Raw genomic sequence first — 22,772 nt, forward strand, 5'->3', positions numbered from 1 at the left:
GGCTACAGTCCATGGGGTTGCAAAGAATCAGACACAACTGAGTGACTGAGCACACACACACACAACACACAATGTATGAAGAGCTTTAAAAATAAACAACCCAATAGTAACTCTGTATGGAAGGGGAGAAAGATGAGGAGAGTATAAAACCATGAAGCCAATAAAAAAAAAAATCTTACAGTAAAGATGCTATAGACATTTGTGTTGAATGCTACTGAGAAGTCAAATAATCTGTTTATGGCTGAACTTAAGTTGTGTCAGTTACATACAATGAAGAGTAGACCAAGAAATGAGGGAATTCGTCTCAAGATGGACAATGGAATCTGAGTTAGATGCATAAGGAAGGAAATGAGGAGATAGGAGGTGATGAGGTTTGGTGAATCAATAGGTTCAGTGAAGCTGAAGATAGATGCTAGAGCATGAATACTAACACATGGGAGCTGCAAGCGTTGGTAGTAAAAGATGATTGAAATGAAGATTTTGGAAATGGTACAGTAATTAATGATGAGATCAAAGTCTGTATGATCATAGGAAATATGGAAGAAGGCAACACTAAAATAGAAGATAAGAGACCCCAGGCAGGATGTTAAACATGCAGTCCACATGGATATTGAAATTACCAAGATGTCAAGAGTAGCAAATGACAGAGCCAATGAACCTGGTATCAATGATTCACCCAACTGAACTTAATCTCTCCTTCTTTCAACTTTCTTTTAAATTCTGTTCCTCCTTAGCAGCTTTGCCTTATTCTTTGCCTTTTGTGTACTTTTTCCCCTACTTCTTTGGAAGGAATGATGCTAAAGCTGAAACTCCAGTACTTTGGCCACCTCATGCGAAGAGTTGACTCATTGGAAAAGACTCTGATGCTGGGAGGGATTGGAGGCAGGAGGAGAAGGGGACGACAGAGGATGAGATGGCTGGATGGCATCACTGACTCGATGGATGTGAGTCTGAGTGAACTCCGGGAGATGGTGATGGACAGGGAGGCCTGGCGTGCTGTGATACATGGGATCGCAAAGAGTCGGACACAACTGAGCAACTGAACTGAACTAAACTGAAGATTAGGCAATGAAAATAAGTTTGTTGCTATCTCTCTTCTATAGGACAAAGCACCCATTTCTAATACAGTGTTTCCATGTATGAGAGATTATAATAGTGACCTTAAGACCTCTATATGATGGAGGGCAGAACAATGTCACTAAAGGCCAGTCCGGTTTGGAAGAGATAGGAGAATAATGCTTTAGAGAAATCATCTCATGACAAAGATATACAGAAACAGTCAAAATTTATTTTAGAAGAGGTTTTCAATTTTTAAATAATACAAAAATAAACAGCTATTTGTTTCAACACTTACAGTTTACATAAATTAATTTAATCATAGTCTGAGGCACCAAAACACTCATATATTCCAAATTCCCAGATTCAGTCATTCAGATATTTAACAAATCAGTTTTTTAAAAAAATCAATGAAGGTAACAGTTTTTTTAATACAAGCTCTTCTACTATTGACTCTTTATTAACCATAAATCATTTAAACATAAAATCCTAAAAATTCCCCTGAGTTATTTCTCTTTAATGAAATTTCATTTTTCTCCCTTTGCCTAACAGGCATACCTGTTCAATTATTTACATAAATACTGATTTTCAGTGCATGATTTAAAAATATTAAGACCCACAGTGCTTTGTAAAGAATGTTTCTCCAGAAGTTAGGGGTGAATGAATTAATGAAACATCCACAAGTCCTTCAAAAACGTACACACTGTCAGTGTCAGCACATCCAGGGTAACGAGACAACGTTCTCTGTGGGCTGGTGAGTAGGTAAGCCTTAAAGGCGAATTCCAACTTTCCATCTCAGTATACCAGAGTTGGATTCCTCACATGTTTTCACAAATCTTAATCCAAACACTAATGTTATAGTAATAATTTGGAGAGGTAATCCCACAAGATACACTGATTCTGACATAATGCCAACAAAGAACATCATGTAGCCTTAAACCCAGTTTATAATAGTCATCCTAAGAAGACATAATAGCTCTCAATAAATTAATATACAGTACCAGAAAATGTCAACTGACAATGAGATGTGGAAAAGAAGCATTGTCTCCCTGGGAACTATTCAGCAATTATTTGCTTTTAAATGAGGAAAGACATTAATTAGAATAGGAATACGTTCTTGGTGTCGAGAACCCCCTAGAGCTTTAAGGTATTGGGCTCTTAATCAGGTTATAGTTTATTTGTAAAGTTCTTTGCCTTTCACTTAAAATGAATGTATACCTTTTTGTAAAGGCCTTTTGTAGTAGTTTTGAGCTGAGGATTTCCTGAAAACTTGCATAAGTTCAGGTAAGAAAGTACAGGCAGAGTCCAAAAAAACACACTCAGACCTTAAAACCAGGAAAACAAAATAGTCGAAGTAAACTGATCTGAAAATGGCTAAAAGGAGACTGAAAAGGACCAGTGAGTAGACAGCTGTTTCTCAGGCATCATAGGAGACACCCTGGAAATATGATAGTGTCGAAATGTGCAGCATTTTGTCATCTTGCAACAGCACTTACATGTTCAAACTTAGCTTTTGTTCTTATTATAAGTTGAAATTCAAGTAAAAAATGTCATACTCATTTCCCATTGGATTGTACAGAAGAATGAAAACTGCTTTCCCCTTTAACTTGAAGAAACTTCGACATCTTTAAAATCAACATGAAAATCTTCACAAGCATGACCCCCTTTTTCTCCTTAACAGAAGATGTTAAGTAACACAAGGAGTTTCATATAAATATTAAATAATTAAGTTAAAAGAAACAGTTCATATAAATAAATAAATATGATCGCTAGGCTTCTACAGTTCGGTTGAACGTTCCTTTAGTAGGACTGTGGGGTTGATATCATCTAGTCCAGAGTGGGAAGAGCTTGCATTAATGGTGACCGTTTTGGTGAGGTGCGTATCTTGAACACTGAATGAGGTAAAGGGACAGCCTTTCACGTTACTGCAGATGAGAGACTGAATTGAGGCAGTGTTGATGATTTTAAAACCTACTTCTCCACCGAAAGTGCTAGGCTTCCAGTACTCGGGAGAGCATATAGGATTACCCATAAGTCCTTTCAGGGAGAATGGTGCTCCAGCTTCTACCATGGTCTCCCCAAAGATGGCGTCTGGACGGGGCTTCTCTACCAGAAGGGCGGGATAAAACTCCATGGCATCTATGTCTCCATAGAGCGCTTCTAACTCTGCAGCCATTTCCTTCTCTCCTGTGAGGGTGACAAGGACAAAGATACAACCAATGTCAAACTTTTGACAAAATGAGGAGTTTTACCCCTTCGCTCAATTTGCTTTCAATTTCTCTGTTGTTTCCATTTGCCCCTTGACTCTTTGAAGGAGTTTAGAAACCGTTTCCCACCTGTAAGTTCCTCAAATGATTCATAGGGCTTCAGCAGAAAACGTTTGCGATACTCATTAAAAGACTGGTATTTCATCTCTCTGCTCTGGTCAATTGAAGCCTTTGATACTTTCTCTACTGCGACTGGAAGATTCCTACCGCCAGCGACCTGTGGAATATGAATTAAATTGTAGAACACATTAATTGAGTTTTAGGCATATGTAAGATTTTTTTTTGTTTTCTTTTTTTGGCCATGCTAAGTGGCCTGTGGGATTTTAGTTCCCTGACCAGGGACTGAACCCAGCCCCTCAGCAGTGAGAGCAAGAAATTCTAACCACTGCACCACCAGGGAATTCCCAAGATTTCTATTTTAAAAACATCCCTTGAGTGCCAAGTAGGTAAACTGAAGCTACCAGTGGAGACCTAAACTATAAGTTTGGAATATTTATAGATTATTTCTATGATTTAGATTATAATGGTAAAATTATATTATAATCAAGATCATATAATATTAAATATATATATTACACAGCCTTCTTATTTCAAGGAAAGATTACTAGCAATAATTAATCTTTCAGTAAGTTTAAGAAAAATCTTTCCTGCAGCAGACATTCTAGTTACCAACCAGTCCTTTGTTTTATTTTATTTTTCACTAATAATGCTTACCCTGCCAGCCCTTTGCCTGGTGAATGATTCAACAAACTGAGTGAGACCATGTTCCAGTAAGACAGAGTTGTTATAGATAAACTGCTGATAGTTGTACTCCTGACCATCAATCTGAAAGACGTCAGGCAGAAGGGGATGCCAGTGGTAGAGCGTGTTAAACTCAGCAGCAATACGGTTCTGGTACTGGAACTGTTGGTTGAAAAGCAGCTCTGGGTCAAACTTCAGTTTGAAGTGATAGCCACTCAAGTGCTGTACGTAGTCTTCAATCACAATCTTAATAGTTTCTCCTACAGGCACAAAATAAAAAATTGAAAACATGAATTCTTTCTGCTCACAAATGTTCAAGCAACTGAAATGCAACTGGTCATTTGGCATTCCTATCTAGATTTTCTTTTCCTCCATTGAGAGGTAGGTGTCTGAGCAATCCAGCTGAAGGACTGAATGAATATGGAGCAGGTGATTGTACATGCATGACACTCCCCCAGAATTATATTCCTCCCAAGCAAAGGAAACAAGTTAGTTTTCTTTGAGGAAGAGGATTTTCTTTAAGTGATTTGCTCTTCTAGCTTACCTATCAGGATTAGCCTGCTTGTCTGGAACAACTGCTCATCGCCCCATTCTGGATGCTCTTGTTTAAGCACATCACACACTCTGTTGTGTTCCCGTAGCCAAATGGTGGCATACATCATCAGACCAGGCACCAGACCAAAGACTTCCTGGCCCACAGCAAACTTCAAGTGTTCAGGAACATGAGGCGGGTAGATCATTTCGACCTGAGTATCTTTGACTGTGGGAGGATACATCTCTCCATTAATCATCTAAAAAAGTATCAGTAAGAAGAAGTAAGAAACAAATTTTCATCATTAGAGATTTGGAACATAGGTGGGTGGTTAGTGGTAATGAATTCTTAATATTTAAATGGAACAAACCTGATATTTCATTTTTCCATCCTTGAAAAGGCGCAGCTTATGCTGTCTCTCTAAAGATTCACCATAAATGTGACTTAAGTCCACCTAGAAGATTATGGAAAATTTTTGATTTGCTACTGAAGTTGTTCTTATGTAAAATGCCTAGGATGTATTTATTACTAGATAATGTGATGATGTAGTTTGCTTTAAAATTTTCAGTAACACATTTTTTTTCACAGCCACAAAATAATAAATTAACTTGCTTATCCACTAAAAATAACCCCATAGCTTATAAATCTAAATGTCTCCTATTAGTGTCTCATATGGAACCTGTATAAGAAATTTTCACTCTAATTATATGATATTTCTTTTAAAAAGCAGCAGAAAATGTTTTGATATAAAATACTTATTCATTGAAGCTATGTCACTGAAACCCAAGAGATAATAATGCTGCAAAAATCTCACCTTATAATATTTAAGGCAGCATAATCAAGGTAACAAATTTTTTTGAAGACAACTTTTTTGCAGATCCAATATTTTAAACTAAAAATATGAGTCAAACTACAAATAATAATCTGTATATACGTATGTAAGTATGTGTTATGTATTTTTTTATTCAACCAGTGAGATAAAATGGAAACTCCATTAAGGTTTTTACACATAGAACTTGATTTGCTACAAATTCTCATTTAACTCTGTCTCACCCCATGGTTCTTTCCCTTAGTGAAAGCTGGTCCTCGTTCAAAATCTGTCTTGAAAAATTGATGGGTGAAGTGCTGGGCAAAGAATGCAAACATCAGATTTGTGCCCTGGGGATCAGGAATGAACTTTCTTCTTAGAAGTACTTTTTTCACAACTTCTTTTGAATCAGGAAGCTCTTTCCTCCCTATAAAAAATGAGAAAGCCAAAATAAGAACCCATCTATATATTTAAGGAAGCGGAGAGTGAACTGTCAATTTACTAGGGTCTTCTTCACTTACAGGAAAAATACAACTTTGAACAGGATCATATTAATGGAAGTTCTAAGATATAGGGGAACAGCCTCTTACTGAATAATCTACTTTAACTAGTATCAATTCAGTTTTAATGAAAGAATTTGAGAACATATGACATTATACCAAAATGTCTGGGCTTCCCTGGTGGCTCAGATGATAAAGAATCTGCCTGCAAAGCAGAAGACCCAGATTCGATACCTAGGTTAGGAAGATACTCTAGAGAAAAGAATGGCAACCTACTCAAGTACTCTTGCCTGAAGAATTCCATGGACATAGAAGCCTGGCTATCCACAGTCCACGGGGTCGCAAAGAATCAGACACAATTGAGTGACTAACATTTTCACTTTTTCATACCAAAATGCCTATTTCCTTCCATGGAATAGTTTACATGGACTCACAATTTCAAAAAATATCCAGAGATATACATAAGAAGGGAAAAAATGGTTTTATTAACAAATAATCATAGTTTGGGATCAAAATTTCTAGGTATCAATCCAATCCCAGTTACAGTTAATATAACTCTGTCTCCTCTCACTCACCTTTCACACCCATGGGTGTTGGGCAGTCATCAGGCACAGGAGGAAGAGCTCTGGTATAATAAGACAGGTTAGAAAAGGCTTCCCAGCTTTTATAGCTGTAGTGCACATTATAAGTTGGTGGACTCTCAATCAAATGTGATCTCGCTGAAATTTTAGAGGAAAAAAAATGTTATTTGTTCCCATCCACAAGGCAAATCAATGCTCATTTTTATTGTATAATGTACAAAGTGGCACTAGAATAAATTTAATTTAATTAATACAAAGATACTCTATTTTAAAGCAATCATACTTTAAAGCCTGCTACTGGTGCTCAAAAAAGAGGAAAGAATGATGCATTAAAAGGCATCTTTGATAAAGTATATATTCTTTACAGAAGATGTTTTGGTCTAGCCATTTTCATTTTTTTCAAATAACCATCCACTTATTGTTCAAGAGGCCCATGAGCAAAACGTCTGTGCTTGACACTCACATTAGAAATAAAAGTTACTTTCTCGCCGACCCCAATCCAAATTATTCATTTATTTTAATGGGTGCAATTCTGTGCCCCATGGCCATTCAATAAACAACTGGACCAGGCATCTTTCACAAACTGTGGAGAACAGTGAAGGTCAGCAGAAGCATGCAGTATTTTAAGTAGAATTCTGCCTGTGAGACAGAACTTTAGAAACTTCAAGGGATTCAGATGTCAATATTTTTGGCCATTAAGATAGTAGGCAAACTAAAATGGTATATTTAAACATGTTTTGAATTAAGTTTTAAAATCTAAAATTTGTAAAGTACATTTCTCTTTGAGGCAGCTGAGAACACTAGAAAGTGATGTGTACTTACACGTCAACACATATCTCATAATCATATTTCGCAGGAAGGAGATCTTATTGACAATGTTCCAGACTCCTTTGAAGTGGGTAAGTATGTAGTGCACTGTGTTGGGAGTGGGTTTCAGGAGTAATTTTATTCTTGTCAGAAATTCGGCTGCAATGAGAAGAAAAAGAAATTAACGGGACACATTATAAGCACAATTCTGTAAAATGATAACTGTATATACCCCATTCCAAATGAGGGCACTCAACAACAAACTTACGTGTGGTACAGTTTTCACCGTAGAATCCTGTTCGGGTACAGTCACATTTATACTGGTCAAATCCTACACTCATACATACACCTCGATTCTGGCATGGATGGGAACAGCAAGGATTTGCTACAAAAACAGTACAGACAGTGAATGAATAATTTTTCAGTGTCAATCTTAAGCATTTAATTGCTTTACTTACTATGAGTCAACTTCACAATAAAAAATTCAAGAAATATACAGGTAGTCATGGGAAAACTTTTTTTTTTCCCCCCGACTTGCCTCACAGAATGGTTATAATGTAGAAATACCAACTTCCTTTTCTAAATAAAGGTAACAGAATATTCCACCAGGGAAATCATGTTGCTAAATTTTTCTTAGAAACTTTAGATGCTCAAATTAGCCTTTAGAAGAGGCTCAAAGTAGGACTTTCAAAACTAAAGTGAATAGATCAAGTATTTTAATCAAACTTTGGGGTTTTTTTTTTTTCCTACTTCTTTCTTCTCTGTCATAAAGCTGGATAAAGATCTGGAGGAAGAACATTCTAAGTTGAGAGGAAAACAAGTGCAAAGGCCCTGAGGCATGCCTGACAGCAGGAGAGGGAGAGCTGGAAGCTAAATTCAGAAAAGGTGAAGGCAGATCCTTCGGGTTTTATGGGAATTTGGGTTTTATTCTACGTGTCAGGAGAGATCATTGAATGATTTACAGTATTAAGGTGGCGTGACTTAATTTACATTAAAAAAAACGACAAAAACCAACTATAAAGAAATTTGCAAAATAAAAACAGCTTGCTTTTAAGCTATTCTGTTTATCTTAAAAAAACAATCTGGTATTCCCTGGGACGGGAAAGCACTAACTAGGGAAATTGTATAATACAATTATTTTCATTCAATAGCAGTTAGGTGCTATACAAAAGCACCTCACATATATTGATCAGATCTTCTTGTGACAACCTGCAAATTAGTATCCCCGTTCCTATTTAGCAGATGAGAAAAGATGGGTGCAATAACTGGCCCATGAAGATCAGAGCTGAGGGCAAAGCGGGGCTATCCGTCCGGACTCGGCCTCTGAATTCTGGGAGTATTTATAACACCTGGAGTTCCCGGGAGAAGTCTGAGCAGAAACTCAGCCCGGGTGGACGGAGCCGCGGAATCCCGGGCACAGGCGCCAGGAACTCACTCACCTGCACCGCTGAGCGCCACGGCAGCGCAGAGCAGCAGGGCCCGGGCGAGCATCTCGGCTGCGGGCGGGGCGCGGGGCCGGCGGAGGCGTGGAGGTGCGCGGATCGGAGCTGCGGGGCCGGAGGAGGCGCTGTGCGGAGTTCCGGGGCGTCCTCTGACGTTCACTGCGAGTCCTTTGACAACTGGAAGCTAACGGAGAGGACCTTCCTTTTATGCGTGAAATAGCCCACGTGACGGCATGACTGTTTCTTTCCGCCTTTCCTTCCCCCCTTCCAAAACTTTTCCCCCTCTTTCTACTTAAACAATTGCGCAAGACCCGGGTTGGGGTAGGATTTCTTTCTTTTTTTTTTAGCTACGCAAACTAGAAAATCGGAAACTTGGGGAGTCGCGCTTGGCTTCCCTACGGTGGGTGCAAAGAGGATCGCCCCCTTCCAGTTCAGACCTTCCAGCGCCCCTCGGCCGGTTTCTCCGCCGCTGGCGCCGGGCTTCGCGCCAGATTCCTTTCCTTCTGTCGCGGTTGGGACCGAGGCTTCCGAGAGGGGGTCCGAGGTAGATTTTCTGGGTGAGGGCGTGGGTGGGGAGGGCGGCCTCCTGGCTTGCTTCCTCTCCCGGAATTGATCAGGGGGCTGGGACGTTCCGGAGCGCAGGGAATTCCCTCGCGCGCCCCCACCCCCGTCCCCCTACGTCTGGTCCCTCGGCTTTTGGGGGCCGAGGAAGTCACAGTCTGGAGAGACTGGGGAGAATCGGGCCAAGAAAGGCTGACATGTTTTACTCATGTCATGTATTTCAGATGTGTCCTGGTTTCAGTGACTACTCTTAACCTCGTGTAGATGTACGCACATCCATTAATTTTTAATTTTTTATTAATACTTTAATATTTTTTATTAATACTTTAATTTTTTTATTTTTTTACTTGACCGAATGAACTGTAATAGCAGTAGTCAGTGTATACGTACCTGTAGGTTCTTTTTCTAGCTAAGTTGTTTTCAACATAAAAAATACTGTTCTTCATGCCACCACCCCGACGTTGCTTCTTGGAGAGAGGAAATAAAGGTAAATTCCTCCCCTCAAAACTGACCCTGAGCACTTATCCTGTAAATAGTCAATCTGAGATTGAGGGGTCACCGCTGTAACCTCTCCTCCCATGAACAAGTGAAGCGGAGGTGACCGGGATGTTTAAGGATGCTCACCGTCCAAAAGATCTGCTTTATGGCATTTCTTTCTCTGCTGCAGTGATTTTCACTGTTTTGGTCGCCAGCTTTTCACAGGAGATACCAATTGAAGGAAGTAGATTTTTAAAGATTGGTTTGTGTGCATGTTTTCTGCCTACTTCTCTAGGATAATGAGTTGTGACAAAGGATTAAAGTACAACATTACACTCACTTTTCAGTTGTCTGGGTTTATTAGGGCCAGTTTTCTAGGCTCATTTTGGAAGGTAATTTGATGAGGAATTCGGATGGAATGGATATGAAGGAAGGGTGATTTTGACAATTTTCAATTTCATCATCTTTTGCATTTGTTTGATTCTGTCTTGTAGTCGGGAGGGGTGTCTGAAGGTGAAATGCCACCCCCCTCCCCCACCCCCCAAAAAAGAGAAAAGAAAAAAGTAGCAGCATTGTAGAGCCCTTTAAAAAAAGACAATCATCTTTTTTTTCAACATTTTGCTTAATGTGATTCTACGTGAGACAAATGACTAAAATTCCATCTCACCCAGGAAGCCTTTCTCCTCTAGTCATATTTAATCATTCCATTTGTGACACTCCCATTTATTGTACTGAGTCGTACATGAAATTTCAACTAAGAGCATAGATGTAAACAGTCTTTTAATAATTCCAGTTTTCTGTTTCATTTTAAGTGGTAGGATGTGTCTACTCAAATTTTAAGTGGATATTTAGGGTTATCAATTTGAGTTTGGTTAGACGCCAAGGAAGAATTCATATTCTGACTCTGTTGGCTTTATATTGTAATCCTGAATTCATTTTGAAGTCATCATCATCATTGTCCTCATCTGATCTTAATTGTATACCTGCTGCATATAAAAGTGTGTTCTATTGTTTGCAGGGAGACTAAATTCAAAGTGAGAACAAAACAGGGTGTTGCGAATAATCACATTTAGACTACTTGGAACTTAAAGAAATTGAACTCCATTTCATAGTGGAAATTCAATTAAAAAATACCTATTCGGTTAAACTACTTGGTTTAATCTGTAACTTCTGTAGCACAATAGAGAGAGTTGCGTATACCTATGTTGTCAGAAAATAGTTCAAGGATAAAAATGACACTTTAAGGATGGGTGCAGTTTAGAAAGGAAGTCCGGTTATGGACTTGAGGGAAAACTGTTATGATTTATTAACTTTGGTAAGTCTGGACAGTAAAATAGAATGGGTAGTGCATTTGGGGATGCTGATCATGGGGGAATATTAAATGTCCCAGACCAAATCAAAATGGCTAAATCCTGTCCTGTGTGGAAAAGTACTTTGATTATTATGCCATGATGTGTCACAGCATAAAAAAATAAGATTATAATCATGTGAGATTTATGTTTTTCACCTGTGTCTGTGTTTAGTGTTTCTGTGTTCATTTTAGACAAATACATATATCTGTTATATAAAATGCATTAGTCTCTGAAATTTGTTGGAGAATTCTGTTAACTAAAAATAAGAAAGCATATTAAAAAATCTTCCAGAGCATTCTGCTGCGTTTTACTGCCCCCTTCTGCTGCTTCAATTTTTATTAACTTCTTTTTCTCTCTTGATTGTTGTAAAGATCACTAGGTAGATTTTGTGTCTGATGTTACAACATTCTTAAAAGTCTACATATGCAGTTTTCATTTGAGATTTAACCTTCATGAATATACTAAAAAAGGAATGAAATATGTGTTAGTTGAAGTAATAAGCCATTCATATGAGCTAAAAGAAAATGAACAGTAAAGACTATTAATACCCAAAATTCCAAAGGCACTGACATTTTCAAAGGAGATATTTCTTACTGCTTTGAGCAGGGTTCTACCATTCAGGGGCTTTCCTGATGGCGCTAGTGGTAAAGAACCCGCCTGCCAATGCAGGAGACATGAGAGATGTGGGTTCGATCCCTGGGTTGGGAAGATCCCCTGGAGGAGGGCACAGCAACCCACTCCAGTCCTCTTGCCTGGAGAATCCCATGGACGGAGGAACCTGGCGGGCTATAGTCCATAGGACTGCAAAGAGTAGGATACAATTGAAGCGACTTTGCACACACACACACACACACACACACACACACGCACTATTCAGACATGAAAGGATGGTCATATCTACTATCTTAGACGTGGAACTTTTTTCTATCTCCCTGTCTTCACCTTTATCCTATTCTGATTCACTCAAAGATAGTGGAGATTGCCCTTGTCTTTTTTATTCATGACAGGCTGACTAGAAAGACAGCTTTACTATCTTGCATCTTGCCTGAAGAGACATTTTTAACAAGGTTTTGCCACAGTGTACATCTGTTTCTTGAAGGGCAGAAACAGATGTACCCATAAAAGTACCCATAAAAGACCTCTACTTTAGTCTTTCAGTGCATGCGTGCATGCTAAGTTGCTTCAGTCATATCCGACTCTTTACAACCCTCTGGACTGTAGCCCTCCAGGCTCCTCTGTCCACGGGATTCTCCAGGCAGGAAGACTGGAGTGGGTTGCCATGCCCTCCTCCAGAAGATCTCCCCCACCCAGGGATCAGACCCACACCTCTTACGTCTCCTGCATTGGCAGGCAGGTTGTTTGCCACTAGTGCCGCCTGGGAAGCCCAGACTTTTAGTAAATCATGGTTGTTTACCTATTCCTGACTACACAAGATAGGAGTTTCAACTAGAAAAACAAGAGCATGTGGACAAAGAATGTCACCTCTCATTTCAGTAAACAAAGGATGTAAAACCCTCAGCCACTGCCCCCTGCCCCCACCCCAGCCTGATGGTCAGGACAGTGGCTCCCGAGGGGAGGTAAACAGGCTGCCACTGCAGTGACTGTGCGCCCCGAGGGGACTCAGGGTGCAGAAAAATGGAATAGTGGCCCTATCAAAGAAAGCATTTCAATACTCCCAGGGTCTTGCATCTTCCCATGTGTGGACAGAACTAAATTCACTAGCTTCAGATGTCTGTTTTCTTTTGATTAGCAGGAATCTTTTGATCTTCCACTTCCTGGGTTTTGGGGTTTTTGTTTGGCAAAAACACTTGTATATCCTGACTCCTTCTTTACCTCTTCAGAAAAGTCCTTCAGAGTTATCTGAGAGATGGTATCCTGGGGTTACCACCAAAGAAAACATAATTCTCACCTTTTACATTGTGTAGGTTTTTTTTTTTTTTCCAGTTGACAAGGACAAACATTAAAAAAAAAAAAAATCCTTGTCAAATAAACCAATGGAGAAATACCAAACAATATCTAGTCCTAAGTTTTACTTTAAAAAAGTATCTCCTTTTTCTCAGCTTAGTTCCTGGATAGATTTTTCTTTTCCTTTGTTTTTCATGGTTGTATATCATAACTACTAAGGTGAATCAAGGTAGATTGAACATGGTCTTTGTGTTAGAGCTAGGAATCCTAAAAGGGGAGAAGGAAATACAAGAGAATGTGAGCAGGGCGTGCTGGGGCCAGCATAATGAGACCACAATGACACTGACGGATTAAACCCAGTTTAAATGAGCTTGGAAGTTGCCACTCTATCCTAACAAAAATCTGAACAAAGTGAAAACTCAAAATACTATTCTTAGATCCTCCAAAGAAGTGAGGTGACAGGATAAAAAGCTGCCCTCAAAATTGGAGAGGGCGTCCATGGTGGTTCAGCCATAAAGAATTCGCCTGCAGTGCAGGAAACACGGGTTCAATCCCTGGGTCAGGAAGATCCCCTGCAGAAGGAAATGGAAGCCCATTCCAGTATTCTTTTCTGGGAAATCCCATGGACAGAGGAGCCTGGAGGTCTACAATCCATGAGGTTGCAAAAGCATCCACACGACTTAGCAACTAAACAGCAACAGCAACAAAATTGGAGAGATTGGCCATACAGAGAAGCACAATTTACCAGAACAGAAACCTACAGGCAAACACCTCCTTGAAAACCAGTGCCTATGTAGGGAAACCCAAAGAGTAATGGATTGGGCTTAGTCACTCATTGTGTCCAACTCTGCAACCCCATGGACTGTAAACTGCTAGGCTCCTCTGTCCATGGGGATTCTCCATGGAGACAACGATACTGGAATGGGTTGCCATGCCCTTCTCCAGGGGATGTCCCAACCCAGGGATCAAACCTACGTCTCCAACATTGCAGGCGGATTCTTCACCATCTGAGCCACCAGGGAAGCCTGAAGAGTGAAGCGCACACACACATATCTTGAATAAACCTTAAGAGTTAGAAATTCCAGGGGCTGGGGGGGGTGGGGGGGGCGTCTATTTAGTTTCATGAGTTTTACTTCCTGGAACTCTGCCAACTTCCCACAGTGAATTACCAGGAAAAGAAAAAAAAATCCCCTTGGAGGACTGGCAGGGAAGCAGGGGAAAAATAACCATTTTGAAATATGCCAGAGCATTGTTCTTTTAAATTAGGCTCAAAAGAAATTGTATTACCAGAGGCTAAACTCTGGGAATTTTATCAGAGCCTAAATGACCTGGGGAAAGGATGTACTCAAACTCTAGCACCCTCTAGCCATGTCCCACTTAATCTGTGGCAGTGGGGAATGGAGGAACACTTGTGACACTCACAGCTCAGAGGCATAGGCTGAGTAAAACACCGAGACCTGATCACAGGACTCAAGAAGACTCGCCCACTCCACCCCTCCCACCACATTGCTAAAGGCCTATTTATCAGAGTGCTTTTCACCCAGTACACCTTGCCCAGCTTTCAAAAAAAAAAAAAAAATGGCAAGTCACGATGAGAGACAAAAAACAGTTGGAAGAGGCAGAGCGAACACTGAAACCAGACTCAGAGATACAGCACAGATGGTGGAAATATAAGATCATGAGTGCTGATGGAATAGTAATTACTGTGCAAGAACAGATGGGTAATATAAGCAGAGACATGGAAATTCTAAGAAAGAATAAAAAAAATTCTAGAGGTCAATAACATTGTAATAGGAATGAAGAATGAATTTGATGAACTTAGTAGGCTGGACACGTCTGAGGAAAGAATCTCTGAGCTTGAGGGTATGAAAGTAGATACTTCCAAAATCGATAAAGAAAAATATGAATAGAGAAAATACAGTGTTAAAAAAACAAACGTAAAAAATAGCCAAGAATTGTTGGAGAACTGCAGAAGGTGTCAAATAGATGTAATGGGAATAGAGTAGGAAAAGAAAGAAAGGAATAGAAGCAATATTTGAAGCAATATTAACTGAGAAATTCCCTAAATTAATCACAGATCCAGGAAGCTCAGAGAACATCAAGTAAGGATGTGCCAAAGCACCCATACCTAGGTGTATTATATTAGAACTGCAGAAAAGAAAATATAAAGGAAAAAATCTCTAAAGAATCTAGAGGAAAAAAAAACCTTACCATATATACAGAACAAAGATAAGAATTACATCCTATTTCCCCTCAGAAGCCATACAAGCAGGAAGAAAATGAAATAAAATGTTGAAAAAACAACAACATAGAGTTCTGTATACTGGGAAACTAACCCTCAAAAGTGAAGGAACAACTTTTCTCAGAAAAAAGTTGAGGGAATTTGTGGCCAGTAGATCTGCCTTACACAAGAAGTTCTTCAGAGAGAAGGAAAATTATGAAAGTTAGAATCTCAGATCTACAGAAAAACAAAGAGCATTAGTGAAGACTAAGAGTAAAATAAAAACTTTTATTTTTCTTATTTTTAATTGATCTAACAAGTAGCAGTTTGTTCAACATAATAATGGTAAAAGTGTATTTAAGGATTATAGCTTATGTATAGAAGATCATGGCATCCGGTCCCACCACTTCATGGGAAATAGATGGGGAAACAGTGGAAACAGTGTCAGACTCTATTTTTCTGGGCTCCAAAATCACTACAGATGGTGACTGCAACCATGAAATTAAAAGACGCTTACTCCTTGGAAGGAAAGTTATGACCAACCTAGATAGCATATTCAAAAGCAGAGACGTTACTTTGCCAACAAAGGTTCGTCTAGTCAAGGCTACGGTTTTTCCTGTGGTCATGTATGGATGTGAGAGTTGGACTGTGAAGAAGGCTGAGCACTGAAGAATTGATGCTTTTGAACTGTGGTGTTGGAGAAGACTCTTGAGAGTCCCTTGGACTGCAAGGAGATCCAACCAGTCCATTCTGAAGGAGATCAGCCCTGGGATTTCTTTGGAAGGAATGATGCTAAAGCTGAAACTCCAGTACTTTAGCCACCTCATGTAAAAAGTTGACTCATTGGAAAAGACTCTGATGCTGGGAGGGATTGGGGGCAGGAGGAGAAGGGGACGACAGAGGATGAGATGGCTGGATGGCATCACTGACTCGATGGACGTGAGTCTGAGTGAACTCTGGGAGTTGGTGATGGACAGGGAGGCCTGGCGTGCTGCAATTCATGGGGTCGCAAAGAGTCGGACACAACTGAGCAACCGATCTGATCTGACCTGATAGGAGGTAAATTACAGCTTATGTATAATAGGTAAATTACACCAAAGGAAGAGGGAGGAATTCGGAATATTTTATTATGAAGCATGAAGTGGTATAATGTTATTTGAAAATGGAATTGGTTTAATTGCAAATGCATATGATGACCACTTTAATATTTTTAAGCATAATTGATATGTTAAGAAGGAAGAGAAAATAGAGTCATATAAAATACCCAATTAAAAGCACAATTATCAGAAAAAGAATGGAAGACAAAAATAGGAACAGAATACAAGGAAAACAAGTAGAAAAAAGTTAATATGATAGATAGTAATCCAGCTCTATCAGTAATCACTTTAAGCAACAATGGTACAAATATATCAACTAAAAAACAGACATTATCAGAACAAACCAAAGAAGACCACCTATATGGTTTCTACAAGAAACCGCCTTAAATATAAAGACACACACAGAATAAAGTAAAAGGATGGAGAAAGATACACCATGCTGCTGCTGCTGCTGCTGCTGCCGCCGCTGCTGCTGCTAAGTCACTTCAGTCGTGCCCGACTCTGTGCAATCCCATAGGTGGCAGCCCACCAGGCTCCCCCGTCCCTGGGATTCTCCAGGCAAGAACACTGGAGTGGGTTGCCATTTCCTTCTCCAATGCATGAAAGTGAAAAGTGAAAGTGAAGTCGCTCAGTCGTGTCCGACTCTTAGTGACCCCATGGACTGCAGCCTACCAGGCTCCTCCGTCCATGGGATTTTCCAGGCAAGAGTACTGGAGTGGGGTGCCATTGCCTTCTCCAGCAGTAGACTACTTTACTCAAAAACACCAGAATATAGGTACTTCTCAAGGTCAGAAAGAAAATACACAAAAATAAACCACATTCTGGGCCATAAAAAAGAACATCTTAACAAATTGAGAATGATAAAAATCATACAATGTATCAGACCACATGGAATTAAATTAAAAATCAATAACCAGAAAGATAACCAGAAAATTCCCAAATATTTAGAGATTACCAAACACACTCCTAAATAACACATGGGTCAAATTAGAAATAACAAGAGACATTTAAAATTTTTAGTTCAGTTCAGTTGCTCAGTCATGTCCAATTCTGTGACCCCAAGGACCACAGCATGCCAGGCTTCCCTACCCATCACCAATTCCCGGAGATTACTCAAATTCATGTCCATTGAGTCGGTGATGTGATCCAACCATCTCATCCTCTGTCGTCCCCTTCTCCTCCTGCTTTCAATCTTTCCCAGCATCAGGGTCTTTTCAAATGAGTCAGTTCTTTGCATCAGGTGGCCAAAGTATTGGAGTTTCAGTTTCAGCATCAGTCCTTCCAATGAATGTTCAGGACTGATTTCCTTTAGGATGGACTAGTTGGATCTCCTTACAGTCCAAGGGACTCTGAAGAGTCTTCTCCAAAACCATAGTTCAAGAGCATCAATTCTTTGGTGCTCAGCTTTCTTTATAGTCCAACTCTCACATCTGTACATGACTATTGGAAAAACCATAGCTTTGACTAGACGGATTTTTGTTGGCGAAGCAAAGTCTCTGCTTTTAATATGCTGTTTAGGTTGGTCATAGGTTTTCTTCCAAGGAGCAAGTGTCTTTTAATTTCATGGCTGCTTTTTTGGAGCCCAAGAAAATAAAGTCTGTCACTGTTTCCATTGTTTCCCCATCTATTTGCCATGAAGTGATGGGACCAGATAGCATGATCTTTGTTTTCTGAATGTTGAGTTTTAAGCCAACTTTTTCACCCTCCTCTTTCACTTTCATCAAGAGGATCTTTAGTTCTTCTTTGCTTTCTGCCATAAGAGTGGTATCATCTGCGTATCTGAGGTTATTGATATTTCTCCCAGCAATCTTGATTCCAGCTTGTGCTTCATCCGGCCTGGCATTTCGCATGATGTACACTGCATATAAGTTAAATAAGTAGGGTGACAATATACAGTGTTGACGTACTCTTTTCCTGATTTGGAACCAGTCTATTGTTCCATGTCCAGTTCTGATTGTTGCTTTTTGACCTGCATACAGATTTCTCAAGAGGCAAGTCAGGTGGTCTGATATTCCCATCTCTTTAAGAATTTTCCACAGTTTGTTGTGATACAAACAGTCAAAGGCTTAAAAATTTTAAACTAAGTTTAATTTTTAAATTTAATTTAAAAATTTTAAACTAAGTAAAAATAAAAATACAACTTAAAATTCATGGGATTCAGCCAAAGCACTGCTTGAAGGGAAGTGGATAGCATTAAATGCATGTATTTGAAAAGAAGAAGAATCTAAAATCAGTAATCTTAGTTTCCCCCTGAGGAAACAAAACCGAAAAATGGGGGTTGGGGGTGAGGGTAGAATGAAACAAATTACTAATATCAGAAATGAGAGTGGGCATATTATTATAATGGAAATAAAAAGGCTAATTATAAGCTAAATAACAACTTTGTGACCACAAATTTGACAACCTAGATGAAATGGACCAATTTTTGAAAGACACTTTGACTAAAATTCAAGCAAGTAGAATTAGACAATATGAATTCTACTAAAGAGTTTGAATTAATAATTAATAACCTTCTAAAATAGAAAGCACCGGGCCCAAATGGATTCATTACTAATTTCAACTAAACATTTAAAGAAGAAGTTATTCTAAACCTCTACAGTCTCTTCCACAAAACAGAAGATGAGAGCATAATTCGTAACTTAACCATGAAGTTAGAATTACCCTATTACCAAAACCACACAAAGACATTACAAGAAAAGGTAACTACAAACTCATATCTCTCATAAGTATCGGTGCAAAATTTTGCAACAAATTATTAGCAAACAAAATCCAACAACCTTCAAGCTAGACTTCAAGCAGTACTTAAACTGAGAACTTCCAGATATACAAACTGGATTTAGAAAAGGCAGAGGAACCAGAGACCAATTTGCCAACATTCATTCAGTCATAGAGAAATCAAGGGAATTCCAGGAAAACATCTACTTCTGCTTCACTGACTATGTGAAAGCCTTTGATTGTGTGGGTCAAAATAAACTGTGGAAAATCCTTTAAGAGATGGGACTACCAGACCACCTGGTCTGGTTATCAGTCTCCTGAGAAATCTATATGCAGGTCAAGAAACAATAGTTATAACCTTACAGGGAATGACTGGTTCAAAATTGGAAAAGGAGTAAGACAAGGCTGTATATTGTCACCCTGTTTAACTTATATGCACAGTATATCATGGGAATTGCCAAACTGGATGAATCACAGGCTGGAATCAAGATTGCCAGGAGAAATATCAACATTCTCAGATATGCAGACGACACCACTTTAATGGCACAAAGTGAAGAGAAACTAAAGAGCCTCTTGATGAGAATGAAAGAGGAGAGTGAAAAAGCTGGTTTAAAACTCAACATTCAAAAAATGAAGATCATGACATCCAGTCCCATCATTTCATGGCAAATAGATGGGGAAAAAGTGGAAGCAATGGCACATTTTATTTTCTTGGTGTCCAAAATTACTGTGGATAGTGACTGCAGCCATGAAATTAAAAGACGCTTGTTCCTTGGAAGGAAAGCTATGACAAACCTTGACAGCATATTAAAAAGCAGAGACGTCACTTTGCTGACAAAAGTCCAAATAGTCAAAGCTATGATTTTTCCAGTAGTCATATATGAGTGTGAGAGTTGGACCATAAAGAAGGCTGAGTGCCGAAGAATGGATGCTTTTGAACTGTGGTATTCAAGAAGACTCTTGAAAGGAGATGAAACCAGTCAATCCTAAAGGAAATCAGTCCTGATAGTCATTGGAAGGATTTATGCTGAAGCTGAAGCTCCAATATTTTGGCCACCTGATGCGAAGAGCCAACTCATTTGAAAAGACCCAATGCGGGGAAAGATTGAAGGCAGGAGGAGAAGGGGGGTGACAGAGGATAAGATGATTAGATGGCATAATCAACTCAATGGACATGAGTTTGAGCAAACTCTGAGGGACAGTGAAGGACAGGGAGACCTTGTGTGCTGCAGTCTATGGGATTTCAAGGAGTCAGACATGACTTAGTGACTAAACAACAGCAACAACAAGAAATCCAACAATGTATAAAAATTATACACCATAATGAAGTGGAATTTATTCCAAGTATGCAAAATAACAAGATATGTATAAAATCTATATAAAGAAAAGTACAAAACTCTGATGACAAAAAAAAAAATCAAAGAACTAAATAATTAGAGAAATTCCACGTTCATAGATAGACTCATTATTGTCAAGCTGTCAGTTCTTCCCAACTTGATAGATTCAATGCACTTTCAATCAAAATCTCAGAAATTTATCTTGTGGATATAGGAAAACTGATTCTTAAGATTTTGAAATGGAAAAGACCCAGGCTATTTAAATATTGAAGGAGAAGAACAAGATTGTAAGACTGATACTAATGACTTCAAGACTTAGCATATAGCTACAGTCACTAAGACAGTGCACTATAGCAAAAAAACAAATAGATCAATAGAACAGAGAGCCCAGAATAGACCCCATAAAGAGAGTCAATTGATCTTTGGCAAAAGCATTATAATAGAGAAATATAGTCTTTTTGACAAATGCTACTGGGGCAAGTGAACATCCATATGCAAGAAAGAAAAAATCTAGACACAGTTTTCTTCACAAAAATTGACTCAAAGTAGAGTTAAATGTGAAATGCAAAACTAAAAAAATATAAAAGATGACGTAGGAGAAAATCTATGCAGCCTATGTTATCGCAATGACTTTTTAGATACAGCAGACTTTCATGATCCATGAAATCAGAAATGATTGATGATGTAGATGTCCCTAAAATTAAAAACTTCTGCTTTTGTGAAAGACCTTGTAAAGAGGATGAGACAAAAAGCCACTTTGGGTGATGATGGTGTGTCAGTTTAAGTTCATCATCTGCAAGAAACAGGCCACTCTGGTGGGGGACGCTGGCACCGGGGCAGATTGTCCATGTGAGGGGACATGGGTACATGGGGACTCTGTACTTGCTGCTTAATTTTGTCATAACCTTAAACTGCTCTAAAAAATAAAGTTTATTTTTTAAAAATTTCTAATTGAAGGATAATTGCTTTACAGAATTTTGTGGTTTTCTGTCACACATCAACAAGAATAAGCCATAAGTACACCCATGTCCCCTCCCTCCCAGATATCCCTCCCGTCTCCCTCCCCAGCCCACCCTTCAACCTGCCATAGAGCCCCTGTTTGAGTACCCTGATTCATACAGCAAATTGCCATTGGCTATCTATTTTACATATGGTATTGTAAATTTCTATGTTGGAGAAGGAAATGGCACCCACTCCAGTATTCTTGCCTGGAGAATTCCATGGACAGAGGAGCCTGGTGGGCTACAGTCCATGGGGTCTCAAAGAGTCAGACACCACTGGGCGACTAAGACACACACACACATTTCTATGTTACTCTCTCCATACATCTCCCCTTCTCCTTCCCCCCTTCCCCCATGTCCATAGGTCTGTTCTCTATGTCTGTTTCTCCATTGCTGCCCTGAAAATAAATTCATCAGTATCATCTTTCTAGACTCCATATATATGTGTCAGTATACGATGTTTATATTTCTCTTTCTGACTTACTTCACTCTGTATAATAGGCTCTAGGTTCATCCACCTCATTTGAATGGATTCAAATGTGTTCCTTTTTATGGCTGAGTAATATTCCATTGTATATACGTACCACAGCTTCTTTATCAATTCATCTATCAATGGACATCTAGGTTGCTTCCATGTTCTAGCTATTGTAAATAGTGCTGCAATGAACATTGGGGTACATGTGTCTTTTTCAACTTTGGTTTCCTCAGGGTATATGACCAGGAAAGGGACTGCTGGGTCATATGGTGCTTTTATTCCTAGCTTTTCCCGGAATCTCCACACCGTCTTTCATAGTGGCTCTATCAGTCTACATTCCCACCAGCAATGCAAGGGTGTTCCCCTTTCTCCACACCCTCTCCACCATTTGTTGTTTGTAGACTTTTTAATGATGGCCATTCTGATCGATGTGAGATGGTATCTCATTGTAGTTTTGATTTGCATTTCTCTAATAATGAGTGATGTTAAGCATCTGTATGTCTTCTTTGGAGAAATGTCTCTTCGGGTCCCTTTCCCACTTTTTGAAAGTGGGGCAGATTGTCCATGTGTGGGGACATGAGTATATGGGAACTCTGTACTTGCTGCTTAATTTTTCCATGACCTTACACTGCTCTAAAAAAATAAAGTTTATTAATTAAAAGAAATTTTAAAGAACCTCAGCCCATAAAAGGGCTTTTGCTCTTAGCTGTTTCTTTTTCTCTTGTTCACATATTAATTCTACTCTTCTCACACATGCTTCACGTTAATTTTAGTGGTGGATGAAAACAACCTCCACCATATGAGCCACAGGCTATTTTGCTAAAGGCAATCCATTTTTTTTTGGACTATTCATAATCATTGGTAAAAATCTTCAAGGCTGAATGCTGCAGAATCTGA

The 22,772-nt window shown here is 39.2% G+C and overlaps 1 protein-coding gene across 1 annotated transcript; it reads right to left on the bottom strand.

Moving 5' to 3' along the window:
• Positions 1–1,268: 1,268 nt before the first annotated feature.
• On the bottom strand, positions 1,269–9,218 carry PTGS2 (prostaglandin-endoperoxide synthase 2). Its single transcript, XM_019976900.2, has 11 exons — positions 9,172–9,218; positions 8,732–8,918; positions 7,561–7,677; positions 7,308–7,451; positions 6,480–6,623; positions 5,650–5,831; positions 4,967–5,050; positions 4,609–4,855; positions 4,038–4,324; positions 3,393–3,540; positions 1,269–3,243 (listed from the first exon to the last, which is right to left on the bottom strand). Exons 2-11 carry the CDS (start codon positions 8,781–8,783, stop codon positions 2,834–2,836), a joined length of 1,815 nt encoding a protein of 604 aa, XP_019832459.1. The 5' UTR covers positions 8,784–8,918; positions 9,172–9,218; the 3' UTR covers positions 1,269–2,833.
• Between the last annotated feature and the right edge of the window lie 13,554 nt (positions 9,219–22,772).

Source organism: Bos indicus, chromosome 16 (genome assembly GCF_029378745.1).
Source record: "Bos indicus isolate NIAB-ARS_2022 breed Sahiwal x Tharparkar chromosome 16, NIAB-ARS_B.indTharparkar_mat_pri_1.0, whole genome shotgun sequence".
Classification (NCBI taxonomy): domain Eukaryota; kingdom Metazoa; phylum Chordata; class Mammalia; order Artiodactyla; family Bovidae; genus Bos; species Bos indicus.